The 22,691-nt window shown below is 41.6% G+C and overlaps 1 protein-coding gene across 2 annotated transcripts in view; it reads left to right on the top strand.

Annotated features, from left to right (window-relative positions):
- IMPG1 (interphotoreceptor matrix proteoglycan 1) overlaps positions 1–22,691 on the top strand; it is a 152,024-nt gene that overhangs the window by 35,344 nt on the left and 93,989 nt on the right. For both annotated transcript variants that reach the window (XM_033217705.1, XM_033217704.1), the window contains 5 exons: positions 3,239–3,405; positions 3,683–3,711; positions 17,263–17,327; positions 20,307–20,410; positions 22,032–22,172. In XM_033217705.1, the coding sequence (XP_033073596.1) occupies positions 3,239–3,405; positions 3,683–3,711; positions 17,263–17,327; positions 20,307–20,410; positions 22,032–22,172 (506 nt within the window). The remainder of the gene's footprint in view (positions 1–3,238; positions 3,406–3,682; positions 3,712–17,262; positions 17,328–20,306; positions 20,411–22,031; positions 22,173–22,691) is intronic.

Below are 22,691 nucleotides of genomic sequence, written 5' to 3'. Positions count from 1 at the left end.
TTATCCATGAAAGTCACCAAAGACAGTGCTAGTTTATTTTATGTATTGTTGTATCTCTGGCACTTATATAGGTTTTGAATTGAAGTAGCCACAAGACAACATCCCCAGAGAGAGAGTATGGAGTATGTAGGAAAGAAGGCTAGCAAAGGCGGCTGGTTTGCTTAGACTGGACATACAACTGTTAGGATCTGGACAAAGCTGAAAACATCTAAGTGCCGTTTCCTTCTTGCATATTATGTAGACTATTGACTAGCGATGAAGGATCAGAGACAGCTTGCTGGTTTGTATCAGACAAGGCATTAAAACTTCTTGATCCTTGCCTGACATTAGACAGTTCACAAGAATGAATTCTGCAAGGTGAGGTACTCCATTGCTTCCCACATGTTGATCCCTGTTATTTTCCCCAGTGTGAGAAACCAGATGGCACATTTGAGGCAGTCAGGACTGCACCCTCTCCTGTCTTTGTGGGTTACTCATTAAAAGAACAATTACCTTGAAGGTTCTGGTCAGGTTGCTGCTGGTAAATGACCTGAGCTGCTATTGATCAAACAGAAATCTAAGAGAAATCCAGACGTGGAATAAGTGGGGAGGAGGGAAAAACATACAGGCATAAGAGTCTCCAGATTGGTCTCCTCTCACCCTATTCCTCCCCACGGTCCTTTATCTCGGCACAGCAACGAGCCTCTGCCCTGAAGGCTCCAATTGTTTCCATTGCTCTAGAGGTAAAAATCAACATATTACAAATGCTTATAGGGAGACTTCCAACATTTTTTGCTCACTTGAGCCCTTAAAACAACTTTTAAGCTATATAATCCCCTCTCATGCTTTTCCATTGACATCTAAAATTTTTTGGCAAGTTTAAGTTAATAAATAGGTTGTAATTTTTGGTGAGTTGTAAATATTGATACTTAAAATAAAACTAGAATTGGATCTTTCTTATGTATCCAGTAGAATCTACCACAGCCACTCAATATTTACCATCAAATTCTTTTAACAGATACGTGAGCAAATTCTTCTTAACAGTAGGAAATGTCACATGGTTCCTTTTTCTCCATACACTCACAATTCCATTCCACTTCTCAGAGTCCCATTTTAATGTAATTTATGTTTATGCTTGAAAAATCTGTTATTGATTGCTCTAAAATACTTTTTAGTAACAAAAATATGAACATAAATTGAAATCACATTTTTTATTTCTTGTGACTATAAGATTTATGTGTAAAAAGAAATTTCTTCTGGATTCAGTTGCATTTATCATTTTTAACATATAATCAATTAAAACTAAACACATATAGTTTTAGTTTTTGTTGATGCATATAGAGTGAGATTCAAGTTTTGTGGTTGTTAATGTTTGTAAATACAAAATCGCAAATGCAAAATTCTAAACAGGGCTTTGGAAGAAATCAATGTTAAAAAAGGATCTGTAGCTTACGCTTCCTTAGCTTCTGCCTCTGAATCAAAGTGATTGCTTTGGTTTTGCTCCTCTAATTGTTCATATACAATTTGTCGTTATTTATATTGTGCATTGCTAAAATGAGACTAAATTTAACATCAATTTTATCCCTATTATCTTACTTAGTTTCAGTTAGGTGTTGAGAAAACAACTTTACATAAATAAGTAGATGGGGGCCGGGCGCGGTGGCTCAAGCCTGTAATCCTAGCACTTTGGGAGGCCGAGACGGGTGGATCACGAGGTCAGGAGATCGAGACCATCCTGGCTAACATGGTGAAACCCCGTCTCTACTAAAAAAAATACAAAAAAAAAAAACTAGCCAGGCGAGGTGGCGGGCGCCTGTAGTCCCAGCCACTCGGGAGGCTGAGGCAGGAGAATGGCATGAACCTGGGAGGCAGAGCTTGCAGTGAGCTGAGATCCGGCCACTGCACTCCAGCCTGGGCAACAGAGCGAGACTCCGTCTCAAAAAAAAAAAAAAATAAGTAGATGGGAACAGATGGAGTTTTGTTACAGCACTGTTCTTGTTCTTTAAATTCCTTTTTCATTATATGCCAATAATCACATCATGATCTGTCATCATTATTTTTAACGATCTATCAATCAGCTGTCAACCTATTAGGACTCCTTCTAATTTGTTGAAAGCAAAGAATCATAAATCCCCTAGATTGCCAAAATGTGTGTTATCCCTCAACTCAGTTCACTCCTTTTCTCAAACTCAGTACTGTTATTGCAAATTGTTCCTTGGTGTGGTAACCTAGAGGCACTGTGCCACAATAAGAGTAGGGATGGATGAATGGGGAAAGGATTGTGACCAAAAGGGAAGTGCTAATGAAGAGGTGTGTCTTTACGGAGACCAATTTTAGGAAATTTGTACAGGCAAATGGAGACCTGGAAATTGATTCTCTTTAAATGTTGTGTGCCTGCTCATCACTTGGAAAGTGTTCAAGGACAGCCAGGGGCCCTGTACTTCAGTTTGGAGACTGCTGGTCTCCGAAACCCTACACAATCTGTGTTCACCTTGTCACATCTTTCTTTTTTTCTTTTTTTTTTTTTTTGGGGGACTGAATTTCATTCTTGTTGCCCAGGCTGGAGTGCAATGGTGTGATCTCAGCTCACTGCAACCTCCGCCTCCCAGGTTCAAACAATTCTCCTGCCTCAGCCTCCTGAGTAGCTGGGATTACAGGCATGCACCAACATGCCTGGCTAATTTAGTATTTTTAGTAGAGATGGGCTTTCTCCGTGTTGAGGCTGGCCTCGAACTCTTGACCTCAGGTGGTCCGCCCACCTCAGCCTCCCAAAGTGCTGGGATTACAGGCGTGAGCCACCACACCTGGCCCTCGCCACATCTTTCTATCTTCATCCTCTCAACCTTGCTCTGGCCACAGTGACATCCTCTCTGCTCCTTCAATGTCCCTAGCACTCCACAAACTGGGAGACTTTACTTTTCCCTCAAATGGCTTAAAAGTCACCTTTACAGTGAGGTCTTCCTCAACCACTCTATTTTAAACTGCAGTTTTACACACACACGCCCACGCACACGCATGCACACACGCGCGCACACACACACACAATATTCCCTATTTTCTTGCTTTCCTTTTTCTCCATAGCATATAGTAAGCACTCAACAAATATTTGTTATATGAATTAACTTTTAGAGACTGTAAATTTGTGTGTCAACATAAGCCATGAAATAATTTTCCATGTTATTAGACTTTGCTTGGGATTGGGTATGGGGAGTCTCTTAGGGCATGGCCATTTTCCACCCCTAATGACTCTGTATTACAGTGTGTCAGGAAGCAGTATGGGAAGCATATCGGATCTTTCTGGATCGCATCCCTGACACAGGGGAATATCAGGACTGGGTCAGCATCTGCCAGCAGGAGACCTTCTGCCTCTTTGACATTGGAAAAAACTTCAGCAATTCCCAGGAGCACCTGGATCTTCTCCAGCAGGTGAGCCTAAACACCACATGGTTATTTGGAACACTGCACGAATAGTTCCCAGGCTCCAGTCCCTAGGCCTTTTGAATTGGTTTCCACAGCATAATAGTTAGTTGAAGAAGTGCTTGGAGGTATCTGATTAGGCCAATACAAATTTTATTCTTGCAAAATAATATGGTACAGTCAGGTTGAAGTGTAGTTTAAGGGAGAAGGGAATGAAAATAGACTTTAGCTCTTCAGTTGGCATTATCTCCTGGTAAAGTTACTTTTTATCTTTATCTTTTTGCAGAGAATAAAACAGAGAAGTTTCCCTGAGAGGCAAGTATCCAATATAGAGTGTGTGTGCTCTTGACTTTAAAAAGATAGTATAACGGAGTGAAACTAAGCTATTCTACCCGTAGGATTTTATGTCAGCCACTAAGATCTGTGTAGATTATTCTGACAGACAATTCCTGCATATAATGTACTGAAGATAAATCAGTACATAAAACAAAAATAAATAGACCTTATAGATTTAGATAGACGTTTGCATTGTTTGCAGATAAAATGAATTAATCACTATGTGATATGTATCTAATACGCACCTTCACTTATAAGAAATCGAGAAATTAAAATAGTTTGATTTTTAGAATTTATGGTAAACTATTAATTACCTCAAGAAAATATTTAATACAATCAAAGAACAACTTGAATTTTGAACTCTCACTTGGTATTCTGTAAAGTGCTAATATCTCTCAAACTAAATTACTAAAGCTCTAAGTTATATCCTCAACAAGAACTGAATATCAAATAAGAAAATCAAAAAACAAAATAAAGAGAAAAGGAAAACTACATTAGATTAAATGATTAAAGAAGAGAGACATTGTTGTCAAACTCTAAACTCACAAATTACATACATCTTATGGCATTTAGAAGTCTAAATCTGAAGATAATACTACAAAGAGAGACACAAATTTGGCCATACGAATTACTGACAGTACTTTACAATGCCTTTCATATTTATCCCTTTTGTTTCTATTCCCTTTGCCAGTAACCTAGTCTGGGACCTTATTAATATACTCTGTGAAAAATGTCTAATCTGATCTCCCTGAAGATTTCCTTGCCTCTAACCTCTTCTCCTCCTTAACTTGCATAACTGCTGCTAGATTAATAAGTCTGAAATATTTCTTTTATTACATCGAGCCCTGTTCAATGGCTTTCAAAAGATTCCTACATCTTCCTCTTGCCATTCTGAATATCCACCCCCAACCTTCTCCAGCCTACCTCCGTGTGCAGGAGGCTGAGTGGTAAGTACTGCGTCACTGGCATCCCTTGCCTCTGGCTTCTGGTTATGGCCAGCCAGTGAGGAGGAAGAAATCAGAGAGAGAAGAGAATGCTGGCAGAAAATTTACACATACCTGCAGAGTCTTTAAGGCCTATTGGCCTTCTTCAGCTTCAGCTCAGTTCCTGCCAGGCCATTCTTTCCAGAGGGCCTTATCTGTGGCTGGCTCCTGGTCTCCTCTCATCCCTTCTGGCCCCAAGGATAGTTTTAGCACCCCACTGTTACTGAAAATGTGGGGTACTGCACTCTCCCTTGCAGTTGCTCTTACACTCTTCACACAACTTCATAAATAATCCCTTTATTGAACTTTGCACCAGTTACCCCACTATGAGTGAGTCATCTGTTTCTTGCTAGAACCTTCACTGAGGCAGAAGCCGAACTAACTAATCCAGACCTTTCACCCCTTAACCTTTCCAACTTGGCCTCCCATTATTATTATCCATGATTCCACAGCTGCCACCATGCCTCTTCCTCACTGCATATCGACCACACCCTATTCATTCGGATTCTGACCCTAGCCTTTCCCTCTTGCTTGGAAGAATCTGCCTTTTCCACTCCATCTATCAAAATTCAACTCTCGTTCAGGCTCCAGGTGGAATCCCACCTCACCAGGATGTCTTAATGGACTATTTGAGTTTACAGCAATCTCTTCCTGCTTTGAACTTTGTACTCTTTTTGGCACTTATATTTTTATTGAACACTCCCTTGCTTTCTCCAGTTTTCCTGTAGGAGTATAAACTGCTCAAGGGCAGGAACTGTTTCATACTTTCCCACCTACTGTACAAAACTGAGCAAAATCCTCATATATTTTGTTAATCAATTATGTCTACCAAGCCACTCTTTTACAGATTTTAAAAAGAGATTGCCAGGAGAAATAATGTGACTAAGGAAAATCTTAGTACTAGAGTATTACCTTTGTTCACAAAACACAGACATATTGATTCTTCTCATTTAAATACAGGATAACACTTTACTAATGCTTCCACTTTTAAAAAAGAAAAAGAAGGCAACTCAGGGTCCATCCATAAAAAAAAAATCAACAGAATGTACCAAATCTTGACACAGAACCATTAAAAACTATAAGGAACAATTACCCAAGCCAGAAAGAAAAGGAAATAGAAGCATTTCATCTATTCCTGTACCTGCCAGCATTGCTGGAGAGAAAGAAAGGAACATGAAACAAACATTTTACATTAGCTATGGTTACCAAGTTGTTTTCAAAAACGAAAGAAAGAAAGAAAAGAAAAGAAATTATCTTTTACTTTAATCCTTTCCAAGAAGACAAAACAAAATTTTCTCACCTGACTAACCCATAAGTCTACCAATTTCAAATAACTTTGAAATAAAGCCAGTGGAAGAACTGAGTAGCTCAGCTTCCCAAATTACAGATCCTTGGTGATGGTACAGATTGCCAGTTTAATGGCAAATCACATCTTTTAGTAAAGGGTAAGAAAACATCATCACAGGGTCCTGCACAAAATGGACTGTTGACTTGTGACTAATGCGATAGCCAGCATTTTACTAGCTATTATTTTGTTTTTTTTTTTTTTTTTTTTTTTTTTACAGCAAGACACAGAAGGAGATGAGAGTGATATTAAGAGGAAGGAGATCTTACTATAAACAAAGATCTGTAAAGTAAAAAACAAATTGTCTAGGCTATGAGTGCTATAATGTTTGATATAATGAGAGTTGTTAAATATGGTCTCCATAAAAACCATTCATTAAGTACGTAGTATAATACCAGAAAAAAATAACAAGAATAGCTGATTTCAAATTCCACTATAGAGGCTAAATTTTTATCTGGCCTGTGTGTACAACTGTAGTCATCGATGTTTACAGTTAACATCTGTTCTGATTGACCAGAGCCTGTGGCAGGCTGATTGATAACATTTTATATATTACACATTAACAATATGGCAGAATTGTGTGTGGCAGAAATATGTAGGTGATACTATTGGCTATGACTAATTCTAGATAACTGTATTGTAAAACAGAACACCTAGCCATTCCCCTTGGCCTTCCCATCATCACGAGCCACAGAAAATTAGATCAAATATATCGGTCAAATGCTGCTATATTATACTAATGCAGACACAACGCTTTGGGCCTAATAGCTTATAGTAACAAACCTTCCAGTGAGTTTCAGAAGATATTACTACCATTGTTACAGGACTTTTCCCTAATTCAGCTAAAAATGGGGTCCTTGTCTATCCCACAGCCATGAAAATTTAGGCTTGCAGATGGTTTGAAGGCTGAGTAAGGCAGGGTTTTATTGGGTGGAAAGGAAGAAAAGGGGGAAACAGGGACACTGGCCTAGCTAGACTGCTTCCCACCCACAGCTTGAATCCCAGGTTCCACACAGAAAGAGGAGGGGCCAGGCTCCTCCTTGCTGCAAATGGCATGAACTTCCTGAGGCTCTAACCCAGTGGGCAGGCTGGTTGGAGTTTTTCCGGGGACCCCCTCCCCACTTGGGTCTTTCATTCCCCACTCTAAAGAAGTACGTCTAACCACTGGATTAAGAATAAAGACAAAGACAAAATCGCTTCCTGCTGACAGGGGCTGTTGTTTTGGGGAAATAGCAGTTAGAGCTCACTCAGAGGCCTATTTAAGGATTCCCAGCAGAAGGGGTCATTGTCTGAGGCTCTGGTTGCATGACTGTCTGGAGTCTGATGGCCCTTTTTGCCAGCATGTTGTGCTTCTGGCTTTCTTTCCCCTGAGCCCAATCCTAAGACAACCAGTTTAAGGTTTGGGAAATTAACTCTTTCCAGTCTGGAGGATGCATGTGAGGGGAGCGTAGTATGAAGACACAATTATGTATCAGTGAAGAGGGAACAGAGGAGGAGAAAGGAAAAATAAGGCATTTTTTAAAGGAGTCCCAGGGGTTCGGGATGCATTTGAAAGGGATGCAGACTGAAGATGAATGGCTACACATCTAGAAAGAGGGGAGCAGGCATCTCTGGTTTCCTTCTCTTCCTAACATATGCCCAGGGTACAGGAGGGAGAGAATTAAGAGTGTCCTCTTTCCCTCTTCCATCCTTGCATCCCCAAATCCCGGTGACCTTGTCAATTCCCACCATGAATGCCACAACAGCCTGCACCCATCAAGCAGGGAGGGCCTTAGAGAATGGAAATCATCTGCTCTCACCTATGTCTCTATCCCTGCTACCGTCAGTAGCCTTGGAATTCCCTAGACCTCATTTATACCACAGATATTAACATGGCCTTTATCCACAAAACAGGAGGCTTGGGGTTGGCTAAATCAGCAGGAATCAGCCATGTTCACCTGTGCTGTGCCTTTTAACCTCTGTTGTCATGTCTGGATCCCTCAGATCCAGTTTTCCTTCCTAGGGCTTTTACCTGCAGCTTGGAATTGAGTTTGGGACAAAAATATGTCTCGGGGGGTTCCATGGACTCGTTATCATAAGCTGAATGCCAAGGTGAAACTGGAACTGAGTCCTCCAACAAGGGAGAGAAAAGGATGTCTTGTGACACACCAAGATAACTAGTAGCTATAGTTATGCTTGCTAGAATTTGGGTGCATGGTGCTTGGCTTTGGTTACTTCCCTTGGTCCTACTTCCCCAAAAAGGAAACCTCCATGTGATGGGCACCCTATTTATTCCCTATTTATTCCATCACCTGGCAGGATTTGCAGGATAATTGCTCAGAACTAGAAATCGATCCAGATTTCTACATTACCCATCCCTCTTGTTCTTTCTGAGTTGCAGCCAGAGATTGCTGGTTGGTTCACAGAAGAAGCAGGGTTAGTCTAAAATATAGGCAAAAACTTAAAAACAATTAATGAGTTTAGAATTTAATGACTAATGTATAAGTTTTGAAACATAATTTCCCTCTCTCCAGTCCTCATTTTTGTTAAAAACAAAATCATAATAGGACTGAGTTGTTTGCAAATAGACTTTGGTTTTATATTTGGCCTAATTATTTACATAAAGTGCAGCAATAATAATTATTTCTACATAAGCCTTTCGGATTGGTTTTGATGGATGTCTGTTCCACAAGGAATCTCAGGTGAGACCTTTAAATGCTGACCCCAGCTATGGTTGTATCCTCAAATGCTTGTGAGGTGGGTGATCCCCTCCTCTTAAGGTCCTAAGATAAACTTGGAGCTCCTGGACCTGTTAGAAAGTGACATTCTTTACTGACCATAGGTTAAGGACCCTGTACAGGGCCTGCATAGACAAGGGTATGAAGCCAGTTTCCCCACTGGGAGGCTTTTATTGGTTCTGTAAGTCAAGATGGACTCCTTAAAAGGAGGCATACACTTTCAGTCAAAGCCTTGATAAAATACCCAATTTTTCCAATTGTGTCTTGTTGCAAAAGAAAAATGGAGTCTTATTGCACTGATGCAAACAACTATATTGCCATAAGTTAAGAATACTCACAGATAGTTTCCAAATTCTAAAGGAACCAGGCAGAGAGAAACAAACATGCTCCAAATTTTTATCCCAGGAGTATACATTACTTAATTTTTAAAGGCTATAAATAGTTCAAAATAAGTTTCCTTGACTCTGAAAAATAAAACAAGGATCAGCAATATTCCAAGAAAAAGTCAAAAGGTTGTTTCAGCTTTCTGAGTTCAGTCCATTTAGTTAACTCTGGTTTGGCTTGATATTCATGAGCATTTTGACTTGTTTTTCTAAGACCACTAGAGCGGGCGCAAAGGAACCAGCGACTAGGCAAGGGTAGGAGCAAAACTGCAAGTTTATTTTGGTCACCTAGCTTCAGGGGAAGAAGGTGGGTAAGGAGAGGTCTGTTGGCCTCCAGCAAATGAGGCCCCCAGAGTTCTCCATGCTGCTCTCGGACGGAATTCCGACAGTCCCGACCGCAGTGGGGAAGCTGGGAAGTCCGCGCGTGGCACTGGTCCGGAGCGGCTTTTCTGGGAGTGGGAGGGCGATAGGCGGGGCACGGGCGTGTCTGGGGGCGTTCCGCAGGTGCGCCCAGGTAAATCTTGGTCTCTTCAGATTGACGTCACCTGGCGCATGCCCAGTTGGTCTGCACCTTCCCGGGCGTCGGCTGCATTTTCGTGCGCGCGGGAAAAGTTGGGGGGGGGATGAAGAACCCGGAAGTGCACCATCTTGCCTCCGTTCGTCCAAACAGTCCAACCTTTTATTGGTAATAGTGATAAAGGGGCACCGTGGTCTGTCTGGCTACTTCCTGCTGTTAAGGGGCGTCGTTAAGGTCGGGGCCCATGGTTGGCATTTGGACGTACGGATGAAGAATAAAATAAGGCACAGTATTAGTATAGGAACGAGGTATGGAAGCATTTGTCGGAATATGGGCAAAACCCAGAAGGAAGGTCCTGGCAAGGTTGGGGTGTTAAGGTTTTGTATCTCAGTTTTTTATTTTATTGAGGGTTTGTATGTTAGTGTCTACTAGGCCTGACTTGCTAACATAATAGCAGCACTCTTCTCCAAGGAAGAGACAAGTGCCTCCTTTTTCAGCTGTAAGCAAGTCTAGGGCTCGCCTGTTTTGGGCAGCTACTTAGGCTATTGAGGTAGTTCGGCGCTGCAGGGAGGCCAGGCTTTCAGCTGATTCCAATAACTAGAGGGAGGAAAACAGCCCGTTTTTTTTTACGGGGGTGGCGTAGTGGCATGGAAAGTTGCTGGAAAAGCTCTGCTACTTCTGCCTGGCTGTATAAAGTTAGACTGGGGACCAAGGACACGGGGACATAGAGGGATCAGTTAATGGCTGTATGGTTAAGAGTTTTAGAGAGAGATCAGTTGCACGAGAAATAGCCTTCAATGGGGGCTGCGTGGCCTCCATTGGGTGCCTGAGCATGATTACCTCAGGATGAATTTGGAGTTGAATAACGGAAAGGAAGGATTGGGCAGTTTGGACGAGAAATAGCCTTCAATGGGGGCTGCGTGGCCTCCATTGGGTGCCTGAGTATGATTACCTCAGGATGAATTTGGAGTTGAATAATGGGAAGGAAGGATTGGGCAGTTTGGACGAGAAATAGCCTTCAATGGGGGCTGCGTGGCCTCCATTGGGTGCCTGAGCATGATTACCTCAGGATGAATTTGGAGTTGAATAACGGAAAGGAAGGATTGGGCAGTTTGGATTTCTGGTATAGTGGCGCCTGGAGTGTAAGTGAATTGTGGGATGTTTGACCAGTTGTGTTGAAGGCCATGGGCGGGGGCTGCCACTAGGTGGGGGCCTTCTAAAGCCTCACAGAGGAAGCAGTGGGAGAGATTGGTTATATTCACAGTGTAGGTTAAGTCTAGCCTTTGGCAGATAAGTGCGAGCCATGAGAAAGGGGTCTCTATTGTGTGGAGAGAAGTTTTATAGCCTTAAGGAAGACAACTGGCAGAACTATGTACTACTGAGTGTGTTCGGCTGTCTTGTGGCCAAGTTTCAGTGATGAGAAAAAAATTGCCATACAGTAGGCGGACTAGCAAAGGTCTGAGTGTATGAGTGAAACAGCAATATAAGTATAAAATGAGACTTCATTTTCCGTGTAGTCACGGAGTGTCCCTTGCCACTGGAGATGTTCAATGAAGGTTAGGAGATGGGAGAACCACTGCTCTGGACTATTGTCTGGAGGTAGATATGGGTCTGGGGTTATGTATTGAAAGTCTGATAGGTTTATGTAGAAGATGGTGAGAAAGCGAGCTAAGCGCCAGGGGTCAGGGAGCATGAACTAGTTAAGAAAGTTTTGTAAGTTTGAGGCGAGTGGGGGAAAGTTGAACTGATGTCCACTGATTGTTCCCGGTGGGGGCCCTCTTTAGCTGGGAATGAGGAACAAGTGTGCAGAGTAGTTGTTGGCCAGGCAGCAATTAAGGAGTGGAGTTTTTCGTGGGGTGGATGGCTTCCCATCTACTCCTACTACAGAGATATCGGATGGAAGGCTAGGTCCAGAGAAGGACGGCAAAACAGAATAGGTAGCCTCGCTGTTGATTAAAAAATTAATTGTCTTACCCGCTACCAGGAGAGTTACCCGCGGCTCGGCGAGGGTGATGGGGGTCCCCGAGTCTCGGCACCTTCAGTTGTAGTTGTCGTCCAGATGTAGGAGCTGGAAGGAGCTCCCAGGATCCTGGGAAAGGGGGTCACGTGGAGACGCAGCACCTGTTCTCAGGGTGGGGCAATCAGACTTCCAGTGTCCTCCCTGCTGGCAAGCAGGGCAGGGGGTTGCTGGTGGACGAGGGTTAGGACATTCACTGGCCCAATGTCCTGACGCCTTGCACTTATGGCAAGGCTGCGTTGGGGCTCGGGGACCTTGCGGACACCTATTGGCATAGTGTCCCGCCTTGCCGCACTTATAGCAGGCTCCTTTTGTAGCCTTGGAGTCTGCGGAGTGTGTACTCTCTGGTCTGGGGTTAAAATTGGGCCATAAAGCCGCTGCTAGGAGTTGGGCCTTCTGTTTGAGGCGTGCTTGCCGTCTCCTCTCTGGAGTTATAGACCTTAAAGGCTAATTTAACCAGATCTTGTATTGGTGCCTGAGGACCATCCTCTACCTTTTGAAGTTTCTTACGAATGTCAGGAGCTGATTGAGAAATGAAATAAGACGCTAAAATGGTGGCCCCTGTGGGGGAGGCCGGATCTAACCGGGTATATTGGGTTAGAACCTCAGTCAGCCTATTTAAGAATGCGGCTGGATTTTCTTCTGGATTTTGAATAATTTCTTTTAATTTGTTAAAATTTACAGTTTTGTTTGAGGCTGTTTGCATACCAGCCAACAAACACTGAACCATTATGCCTCGCCTACGGCGCCCAGGCTGGTTTGCTTGGTAGTTCCAGTCTGGGTCTGCCGAGGGTACTGCTTGCTCCCCTAGTGGGATGGTGGCATCAGTTAAATGTAGTTGGTTGGCGTGCTGCCTGGCGGCCGCTACGATGCGCTCTTGCTCCTCAGGGTTTAGGGTGGAGGTTAGGATAACCTGGAGGTCATGCCAAGTTAAGTCATAAGCCTGACAAAGATATCTAAATTCCTTTATGTAAACGGTGGGATTAGCTGAGAAATCCCCTAAACGCTTTTCAATTTTGGAAAGATCGGCCAATGAAAAAGGGACATGTACTCTGACTACCCCCTCCGCCCCAGCCACCTCTCGCAAAGGCGCTAACACTGTAGGAGGGTGTGGGGCAGGAGTGAAGACATCAGCAGGGCACTTAGAGCGGGTGTGTGCAGAGACAGGAGACTCAAGACAGCCAGTTGGGTGCCCCGAAGGAAGCACGGGACTGAGTGGATTACTAGTAGGTAAGGAAGAGGAAGGAGGAGTCCGGGCGGAGGGAGGAGAAGTATAGGGCGAAGTGAGGGAAACCCTAGATCCTCCGGCTGAACAGAAAGGAATGAAGACTCCTCTTTTTCGGGTTCCTGTGAGCCGGCGTCCTTGGCTAGCATAACTTGGGCCGAAGAGCACCGGCTACACAGGTCGGGACAAGAGCGTAAGGCCCAAAAGCCTTGTATGTACGTAATTTCAGACCACTTGCCTAACCGCTGGCAGAAATTGCTGAGGTCGGTCACGCCACAGTGGAAAGGAAAATTAACCGCTTCCTCCTAAGGTCTTGTTCAAGCTGTAAGGTTTTTTAAATTGGCTAGGAGGCACCCCAAGGGGGTGCTCTTTGGAAATTTGGACTGGGGGTTTCCCATTTGTTTCCTCTTTACCGACACAATGGACCCAATGGACATGGGAATGGATCCCTGCCTGGCTTCAAAGCGTCCTTTGGAACCAGCAGAGACAGACGAGAGGCTCTTGAAGCCTAAGTGGAGATTACCTTCAGGCGGACGTCTCCATCCTGAACGGGTCTCCCGAGCCACTTGGTGGCTCCAATGGACCCCGGACCTGCGCAGGATTTCTGGCCGAGGGAGGTAAAGAGGAGACAAGGGCACTTACCCCAGAGAGGCCGTGAGAGTGAGGGAAGCGGGTCTCAGGTCCTGGTCCGTCTGCGGCGTGGAGCGGGAGGAGGAGGAGGCTCCCCAGGCCCTGGGGGCCCCGAGGAGGGTCTCCCTCCCGGTTTCGGCACCAACTGACTTGTTTTTTCTAAGACCACCAGAGCGGCGCAAAGGAACCAGCGACTAGGCAGGGTAGGAGCAAAACTGCAAGTTTATTTTGCACCTAGCTTCAGGGAAGAAGGTGGGTAAGGAGAGGTCTGTTGGCCTCCGGCAAATGAGGCCCCCAGAGTTCTCCATGCTGCTCTCGGATGGAATTCCGACAGTCCCGACCGCAGTGGGAAGCTGGGAAGTCCGCGCATGGCACTGGTCCGGAGCGGCTTTTCTGGGAGTGGGAGGGCGATAGGCGGCACGGGCGTGTCCGGGGCGTTCCGCAGGTGCGCCCAGGTAAATCTTGGTCTCTTCAGATTGACGTCACCTGGCGCATGCCCAGTTGGTCTGCACCTTCCCAGGCGTCGGCTGCATTTTCGTGCGCGCGGGAAAAGTTGGAGGGGGGGATGAAGAACCCGGAAGTGCACCATCTTGCCTCCGTTCGTCCAAACACATTTCAGCTCCTCATGAGTCCTGTACATTTTCCCTTATTCCCATGTTACAATCTCCAAAGTTATCAGAAGTCTGTATTTGAGAGCACCTGTTAAAGTCCTACAGCTTATTATGAAACATCTTTTGAAAAGGATAAAAACAAGACAGCAACTGTCTGTGAATAACAAAATGTCCAGTGTAGCTACAGATAGAAACAATTGACAAATTTGGTTATCTCCGTGGTTTACAATAAGTTAACATAACAACCTTAATTATGATTGATAGCATACTTTTAGACATTAGAATTTTCAAAATCCCACAGAATTTTGGAACATAGATCAGCATTATTTACCCAGATATGACCTAAAGAAGATTGAACATCACTTTGACAATCCCATGTACCTAAATACATCAAATAATCCTGTTTACCTCTTTTCTGGACATTCCAGGGGCTCTCCAGGCTATCCAAAAAGCCAGGTGTCAGGAAGAACAATTTTGAAACTGAAGTTTGATTTTGGGAAGCCTTTTAAATATGTTTAAAGCACTTGATATTATGAAATGTAATTCCAGATTGCCATAAATTATTTATTGTGCCAAAATGACGACTCAAAATCTTAAAGAAGCAAAAACCTTTTATAACCCTTTACAAATTTTGCCAAAGAGCAGATTAGGGCCTGAAGAAAATTTTGTTATGGTTTATCTCAATGCTCAATTTACAGGAAAAACCATATAATACCTTTTGTTTGAATTTAGTCAATATGTTCACACAAAGAACCTCTTCTGCAAGAGTAATTTCCACAATTCTTCCAGCACTTCTTTGAACCTTCAGCATTTTTCCATCCAATTTAATACAATCCTTTAACCCTAGGCCAAAGTTTACATTTCCATGCCTTCTTATAACCTTTTATTATAAAAACACATTTTACTGTTCTTACACCCCTTGCATGTAAATCTGCTTGCAGTAGTTTCAATCACGTTATATTGTTAACTCCCAACAATTTTTAACTTTAAGATAAAACCTGATAAGTTACTTTAATTGTGTGCTAACTACAGCAGAGGTTTGCCTTTTTAGTTAAGGGTGTAATTAGTTCCATATGTCCCCAGGCGTTACCTATTGTGAAGCCAACAAGACAGTTCTCAAAACCCAAAAAGCAGTTTATAACCTCAAAACACTTAGCAAACCTTGCATCTGACCTGCATAGTTTAGTTCACCTATTTACATTTTAATGACACCTTCATTTTACCAATAATCTTTAAGGTTGTTTTTATTTCTTAAAGATTAAAGTCACATGCACTGAAAGGTACCACAGCTTTTAACTTTCCTTAAAAAAAATTAGATCCAAGTGCTTGTCTTTCTTTAGGCCAAATTAATGAGCGCTCTTTGACAGACATTACACACAGTACACACACAGACAGGCAGAAGAAACACCAGTCATTTAAGAGACTGATTTAGAAAAACATTCAAATATCAAACCAGAAAGGGCTCATCCCCTAAGGCAGGATTAGTAAACAAAGTCTTGCCACTGGAATTACAAGCCACGCCCTCAAGATGTATAACAAGATGGAGGCTTGATTTCACAACCAAAACTTTGCAGAGAATACAGTGATAGTTGTTGGGGGTGGAGGTCTGGCCTGGTAAAGGGAAATAAGAACTTTAAAGGTTAACTGCAGAAGGGGTGGGGAAGAGTAAAGGAAAAAAAAAGTTTAAAAATGCCTCCAGAAGAACCTCTTATTCTTATGCAAGAGTTCCTCCACCAGGGAAGAAGTGTAATTACTGTCCGATGGAGCTGGACCCCTTGGCTGGGGAAGCAGAAGGCTGCTGCAGTGACACATGGCTGGGAACAAGCCAGCCAGCTGTGTAGGACCCTTAGACCATGTGTCCCAGCCCCAGCAGGGAGGGAAGAGCAGCGGGGAGATGCTGCTCACTGCTCCTTTTTCAACCCCGAGAAAGGAAGGAAAGGGCCATGAAAATGCCCAGGAGTGATGGGGTATGGGGGCATGGTTTCCCCCACCCTCAGAAATCCGAGGATGAAAAGGCTTAGAAGCAACAATGAGAGATTTTGAGTCCCCATTTCACTCACTACTTCTCGAGCCCCACGTTGGGTGCCAAAAATGTTGCAGGACTTATCCTTAGTTTAGCTAAAGACAAGGTCCTTGTCCCTCCCACAGCCATGACAATTTAGGCTCTCAGATGGTTTGAAGGGTGAGTAAAGCAGGGTTTTACTGGGTGGAAAAGAAGAAAAGGGGGAAAACAGGGACTCTTGCTAGCCCAGAGTCCCTGCTAGAGTGCTTCCTGCATGAAGCTTGAATCTCAGGTTCCACACAGGAAGAGGAGGGGCCAGGCTCCTCCTCGCTGCAAACTGTGCAAACTTCCCAAGGCTCTATCCCATTGGGCAGGCCGGTTGGAGTTTTGTGGGGGACCCCCTCCCACCTGGCTCTCTCACCACTACTCCTTTCTAAGTAAAGCTTGTTAGAATGGGCCAACATTATACACAAATAGCTCTAACACCATGACCTTGGATCTGCTCCTAGAATCTCTTCCACACCATCATTCCATGGCACTGAGAACCTACCACCAACTTCCAGGCTAGTTACCATTACAGGCAATGGCTGTGCCCAGAATACAGATTTAGTAAACCTGTATTACCCAGAAATCTACCTCTTTCCCATTACTGTAACCACAAGAGTTACTTTATTAGATAAGCTTAATGACTCTGAATGTGCAGGCTTGAGGGTCTGAGATTTTAACAAGAATATGTCAGTCACAGATCATGTCATCAATTGTCTCTGATGTCAAGAACACAGTGTAAGTGCAATGGAACTATAACATTAGGCCCCAAAGACCAGCTTTGCCTACCACAGAACCCCAGGACCACACAAAACCACTCCAGTGGAAAACACTGGAGTCAAATATAACCATTTTGGAGAGTTTTTTGAATTTTTCCCCAATGAGAATATATTCAAAAATTACTTCTGTAATTTAAAACCAGGTAAATCCAGTTTTAAAGTATGGTTTTCCTATAACTTTTAGGTCTACTCAGTATAAGAAATTTAAATGTATATTCTCTACTGTCATCAAGTTATCTTTCACCACCTCTTCTTTCTTTTCTGTTGCACTAATAGAAAAGATGAAGTATCTACAGAGAAGACATTGGGAGAGCCTGGTGAAACCATTATGGTTTCAACAGGTAAGCCTAGATCTAATTTCTTTGCTTCTAAACTTTCATTCAAATCATGATAGCATGTAATTTATAAAACAATTTCTAATTGAAGATATTGTTTATAATGTACTTTCTCAAAGCTAGCTTATATTTCTAACATTGTAAAATAATTTAAATTTATTGTATAAAACTTGGAAAATACAGAAAAGAATAAAGGTAAAACCAAACCACTCAATATCTCACAGTCTGGAAGCAACCATCATGAACATTTACTATTTTCTGCCTTCTTTCTTCTATTATATACACATATTACTGAGACCGTTTTTACTTAGAGTTTGTGTAATTTTTTCCACTAAACCCGATGTAAAGGATATTTTATAGTTCCACTAAAATTTCTTCAAAATTATCATTTTAATGACTTGCAACATTCTATTGCATCCATACAGATGTCATCAACTTAACTATTGCATCACTGTAACTGACATTACAAATAGTGTTTTAATTAAGATATTTAAACATAAATCTTTGTCAAATCACTAATTTCTAAAAATAGGTTACTAAATCAGACACTATGGATTTTAAGGCTTTTAATAAATTTTGCCAAATTTGTTTTCCAGAAATTTTGTTACAATTTAAATATCCCACTGGCAGAAAAGACAAGAGCCTGTCTCATTACAACACTTATCAATATTGAATATTACTATTTATTCTAGAGTTTGCCAAAAGGCAGAGGAAAATCATTTCTCCTGTGTATATTAGATATTTGAAATTTCTCTTTCATGTATATTTCTATTGCAGTCTTCCCACTTTCTCATATAATCTAAAAATACTTTTAAACATATACAATAAAACTGTTCTCTGGGCATTGTATTCCCCAGTTCATTTGATTTTTAGTAAGGTGAATAAGGTTTTAAGAAATTAATTTTTGATAACTTAAAATGTAGAAATTGAGAAAACAGATATTTGTAAATAAATGGTAATATTAGTTTCCCATTTCTTTCTTTACTGACATTCAGAGTAAGCTGCTGTGCCTATATTTCAGTTTTCTCCTAAGTTCAGCTAATTTATCATTTCTAGACTGACTTGTAGATAATAATAGGACAAGCCTAGTTGAATTTTAATTATAAAATAGTTAGCCATAAAATGCATTTTTAACAATAAAAAGAAGAACTGCATAGTTAATTCCCACTTATAAACAGCTCAGATTTGACCTGTGACACCTAATATCAAGTCTTATTCAAAAAGGTATTATTTAGAGGAGGAGCATACAAACATGTAAAAAGAAGTTTTGTACTGACTTCATTTTAAATGGGAAAACAATCAAAATTAATAAGAGAATTGAAATTTGTATTTCTACTTTAAATTTGTAGTTAGTATACTTTAGCTGATAGAAACTTTTGTAATAACAAGATTAGATTTAGTAAGATAAGTTACAATAAGTTAAAATGACCTCTTTCTTATAAATTATTTTTCATTTTTTTAAATAAAAACTTTGAGGGACCAGTGGACAACTGATATAATATAATGTGATATATCACCACCATATATTTGAGTTCTAGCAACAAATGTTTTAGAATTATTTACCCAGTACTTCTGGACACCTGAGGTTGAAGTACACACACAGAACAGTCAAGATTAGATTTTGATTGGGAAATATTACTAGGTGCCTAGGTGTGAAGGAAGAGTGAGAAACTTCCAAAAGAGGCTGAATGCATTGGAAGGTAAACCCAGGCTACCTAATAATTGTTTTTAGTTGTAATTATGTGAATAATTTATATTTTCAAGGTAATAAAATGAAAGGATAGACAAATAAAAATTTGTTCTTCTAGGGTACTAGCTAAGCATTTTCTTATTGTAACAAAAATTGTAGCATAAACCAATTATTCATAGAATTACAAAATTTGAAGATGCCTTACATTGGCAATAGTCTGGTGAAGTCCAGAGCACAGAACATACCCATCCCAATTGCTCACAGCAGGATTCTTCAATGAGAGCAGAAGGGGAAGATGCCAGGGACCACGCCCTTTGAGGTTCTGATATGCCACAGGGTATGTACTTTATTAGCCAAAAATCTATCTTGCCTAGATGATTCTGATACCCACTCTCATGCCCCCACTAGGAAGCACAATTTCACACCCAGTGCAATTACTTCACAGAGCCTCACAGTGACAAGTGACTACTTGTGACTGACAGTTCCCGGGTACCACGTGCTCTTCAGGGAGTAAGGAAAGATCGAATCATTTTTCAGGATATCCCGTTTTCTAAAACACAAGAATAAACTAAGGGGTTCTACGTTTTTGCCTAATTAAGGTTGAAATGGAAAGCTGTTTCTGGCTAAATATAAAACAATTAACAATAACACTATTTTATCTGAGCATTTTTTAAATAGTAATTTATTACAAAATAGAAACGCATTTGTATTACAATAATGCTTTTTTCTTTGCTTGAATAGAACCTAGACTTGCACTCTATGAAGATTTTTAAAAATATCAAAATATTTGCCACATATTTGAAATGGTGTGTGGTGATCTGTTCTAAAAGAAGTGAAATTCATAGCATCTTAATGTTCTTTCATCTCTTGGATTTTCTGATTAAAATATTATGCCTCAATGATTGCTAAAGCAATCTACATTTTAAAGACTTGGGTAGTATTCTAAGAAAACTCTCAGGAGAGCAAATTCAAGGTAAACATCTGCCTATGCGTCCTTTATATAGTGTCAAAAAGAAAAAATTAATCAGGTCTCATCTAGCAAAAGCATTTAACAATAACACATACAGGGGAGCACCAAACTTGGGTCTTTAATAGAAAGAATTAAGAATTTAGAACAGAGTATGAGTCATATTTTTTCAAGAACGCATTTATGTGATCTTAAAAAGATGAGTTCAGAAGGCACCTAACATCTGTAAATTTCAGAATGACAAAAAAGCATATTGAATTTTGACATCATTCTAATTTAAACTCCTCTGTTCTCATTTTTGTGTCCTTAATTTTTAAAATTTTCACAGATGTTGCCAGCGTCTCACTTGGGCCTTTCCCTGTCACTCCTGATGACACCCTCCTCAATGAAATTCTCGATAATGCGCTCAATGATACCAAGATGCCTACAACAGTAAGAAGTTCCTAGAGTCGATCTAGCTCTTCATGTGTCTGTTTTTGTTCTTTAGCAAAACAGGAAAAGAGAATGGATAAACCATCCATTCAATAAGATTAGTGCTGTATTTTTGTCACTCGGTTAAGAGTCAGTGACTTTGTTCTATTCTTTATTCTGACTTCTTAGGTACTGAGGGGGGAAACATAGATTGAGACCTAGAATAAAGGGAGAGGAGTTACAAGAAACAATTTAATTATAAGCTGTGGAGCGCTGGAGCCCTTTTGCCCCAGTACCTAACAGAACTTAAATGTATTGGTGCTTACCAAGTGTTAGAATGAATCCATCAATCAATTATGAAGCTCTTTCGCCACTGAAGTATAATTCTATGTTGACAGTAAGAGTGAAGGTTTTGTTCTCAGTCATGTCCAGGATGAATAGGTCAAATAGATATCAAAATGATCAAAATCCTGTGTGTAAAACTGGAGAAAAATAAACACAGAACACAGTGAACACCGTGTCCTAAGGCAAAGAGGAGCACTGGCCACCACTCTGACAGATGAGATGACTCATCTGTCATCTCTTTTCTCACAACCCTATGTCCCATCTTCTTCAAAAACTAATACAAGTTGCTCTCTCTGATTAAATATCCCCAGAATATTTCACTTCACATTCATTTAAATGTTCCATGAAACTTCCAATTTGCCTGACAAAATGGTAAGCTTCTAAAGAATGCTGCATGTCAGACTTTTTAGTGTCCTATTGATCCTAGCACCAAGCTACACCCATACAGATGCTCAATGTGTGTTTTTTGAATGAATGAAAATCTTTTAAACAAACATCAGAAGTCTTTTAAATGTGGATCCACATCCTCCTTGTGTCCTACTAAAGTTAGAGAGAGGCTGCAATATTGTCCACGCCCATGGCAGAGGGGAGTTTGTGACAAGAAATGAGGAGGAAATACCTCTGCTACCATTTATCCCGTTGAGCTCTGTCCTTCAGGACAATTTCCATTGCCTGTTCTCTTCTTTCAGCTTCAGTAACTCTAATTTCACTATTAGAGACAATGTACGTAACCAGAGATATTCAACTTTCTGCAGATATATTTTTTACTTTTTTAAGAAAACTAACGGACCTTAGTATCTTCTGGGAATCCAAGGTTGAAAACTCTGTCAAACCCAAGTTTGAAACTGAGTTCTGGGCTCGCTCTGTGCCCTGGAAACCCATATGAATTCAGAGCAATGAGAGACCCCTGCTGGTTTCCAGACCAACAGGCAAGAAGGATGTCCCCTTGGCCCTTAGTGATGGTGCCCAGTCCAGATCCTCAGAACTGTGCCTCCGTTCTTAGCCACCTGCTTCCAAAGGTGGCCTAAATACATCATTCCTTCTGAGAAAAATTTCAAACTTTCTCTTGGCTTGATAGTACTTTCTAATTAGTTTCAACGTGAAATTTAAGCACAAATACTCTCATTAAACCAGTCTGGTCTCTTCTCTAAGTTCTAGTTAAAAGGATTTTGATTGCAAAACACTTAAGCCTTCATAATCCACTTCTTGAGACAGTATCAACATATATTATGTAAAATAACCATTTATTTGTAGTTTAGGTTGACAGAGTTCTTTTTTTTTTTTTTTTTTAACTCAGGAAAGAGAAACAGAACTCGCTGTGTCTGAGGAGCAGAGGGTGGAGCTCAGCATCTCTCTTGTAAACCAGAGGTTCAAGGCAGAGCTCGCTGACTCTCAGTCACCATATTACCAGGAGCTAGCAGGAAAGTCCCAACTTCAGGTGAGTAGACCCGGCCCGTACAACCACACCCCAAGCTGTGACTGAGAGGTGGGAGCCGATAGGACATAAGCCCTTATGGCAAATAGGTCCAGCTTCTCATGTCATTCATATTCAACCATTTAAAAGAAAACCAAAATTACAATGGATCCTGACATGTCAGAACAAATGGATCTCCAGGAAAGTTTTTTATTCCGGCTTTTCTTTTTTTTTTTTTTTTTTTTGAGACGGAGTCTCGCTCTGTTGCCCAGGCTGGAGCGCGGTGGCCAGATCTCAGCTCACTGCAAGCTCTGCCTCCCGGGTTCACGCCATTCTCCTGCCTCAGCCTCCTGAGTAGCTGGGACTACAGGTGCCTGCCACCTCACCCGGCTAGTTTTTTTGTATTTATTTTTAGTAGAGACGGGGTTTCACCGTGTTAGCCAGGATGGTCTCGATCTCCTGACCTCGTGATCCGCCCGTCTCGGACTCCCAAAGTGCTGGGATTACAGGCTTGAGCCACCGTGCCCGGCCTATTCCGGCTTT

Source organism: Trachypithecus francoisi, unplaced genomic scaffold, assembly GCF_009764315.1.
Source record: "Trachypithecus francoisi isolate TF-2019V2 unplaced genomic scaffold, Tfra_2.0 Lachesis_group10, whole genome shotgun sequence".
Classification (NCBI taxonomy): Eukaryota; Metazoa; Chordata; class Mammalia; order Primates; family Cercopithecidae; genus Trachypithecus; species Trachypithecus francoisi.
This window is presented reverse-complemented; position numbering and strand designations above follow the sequence as displayed.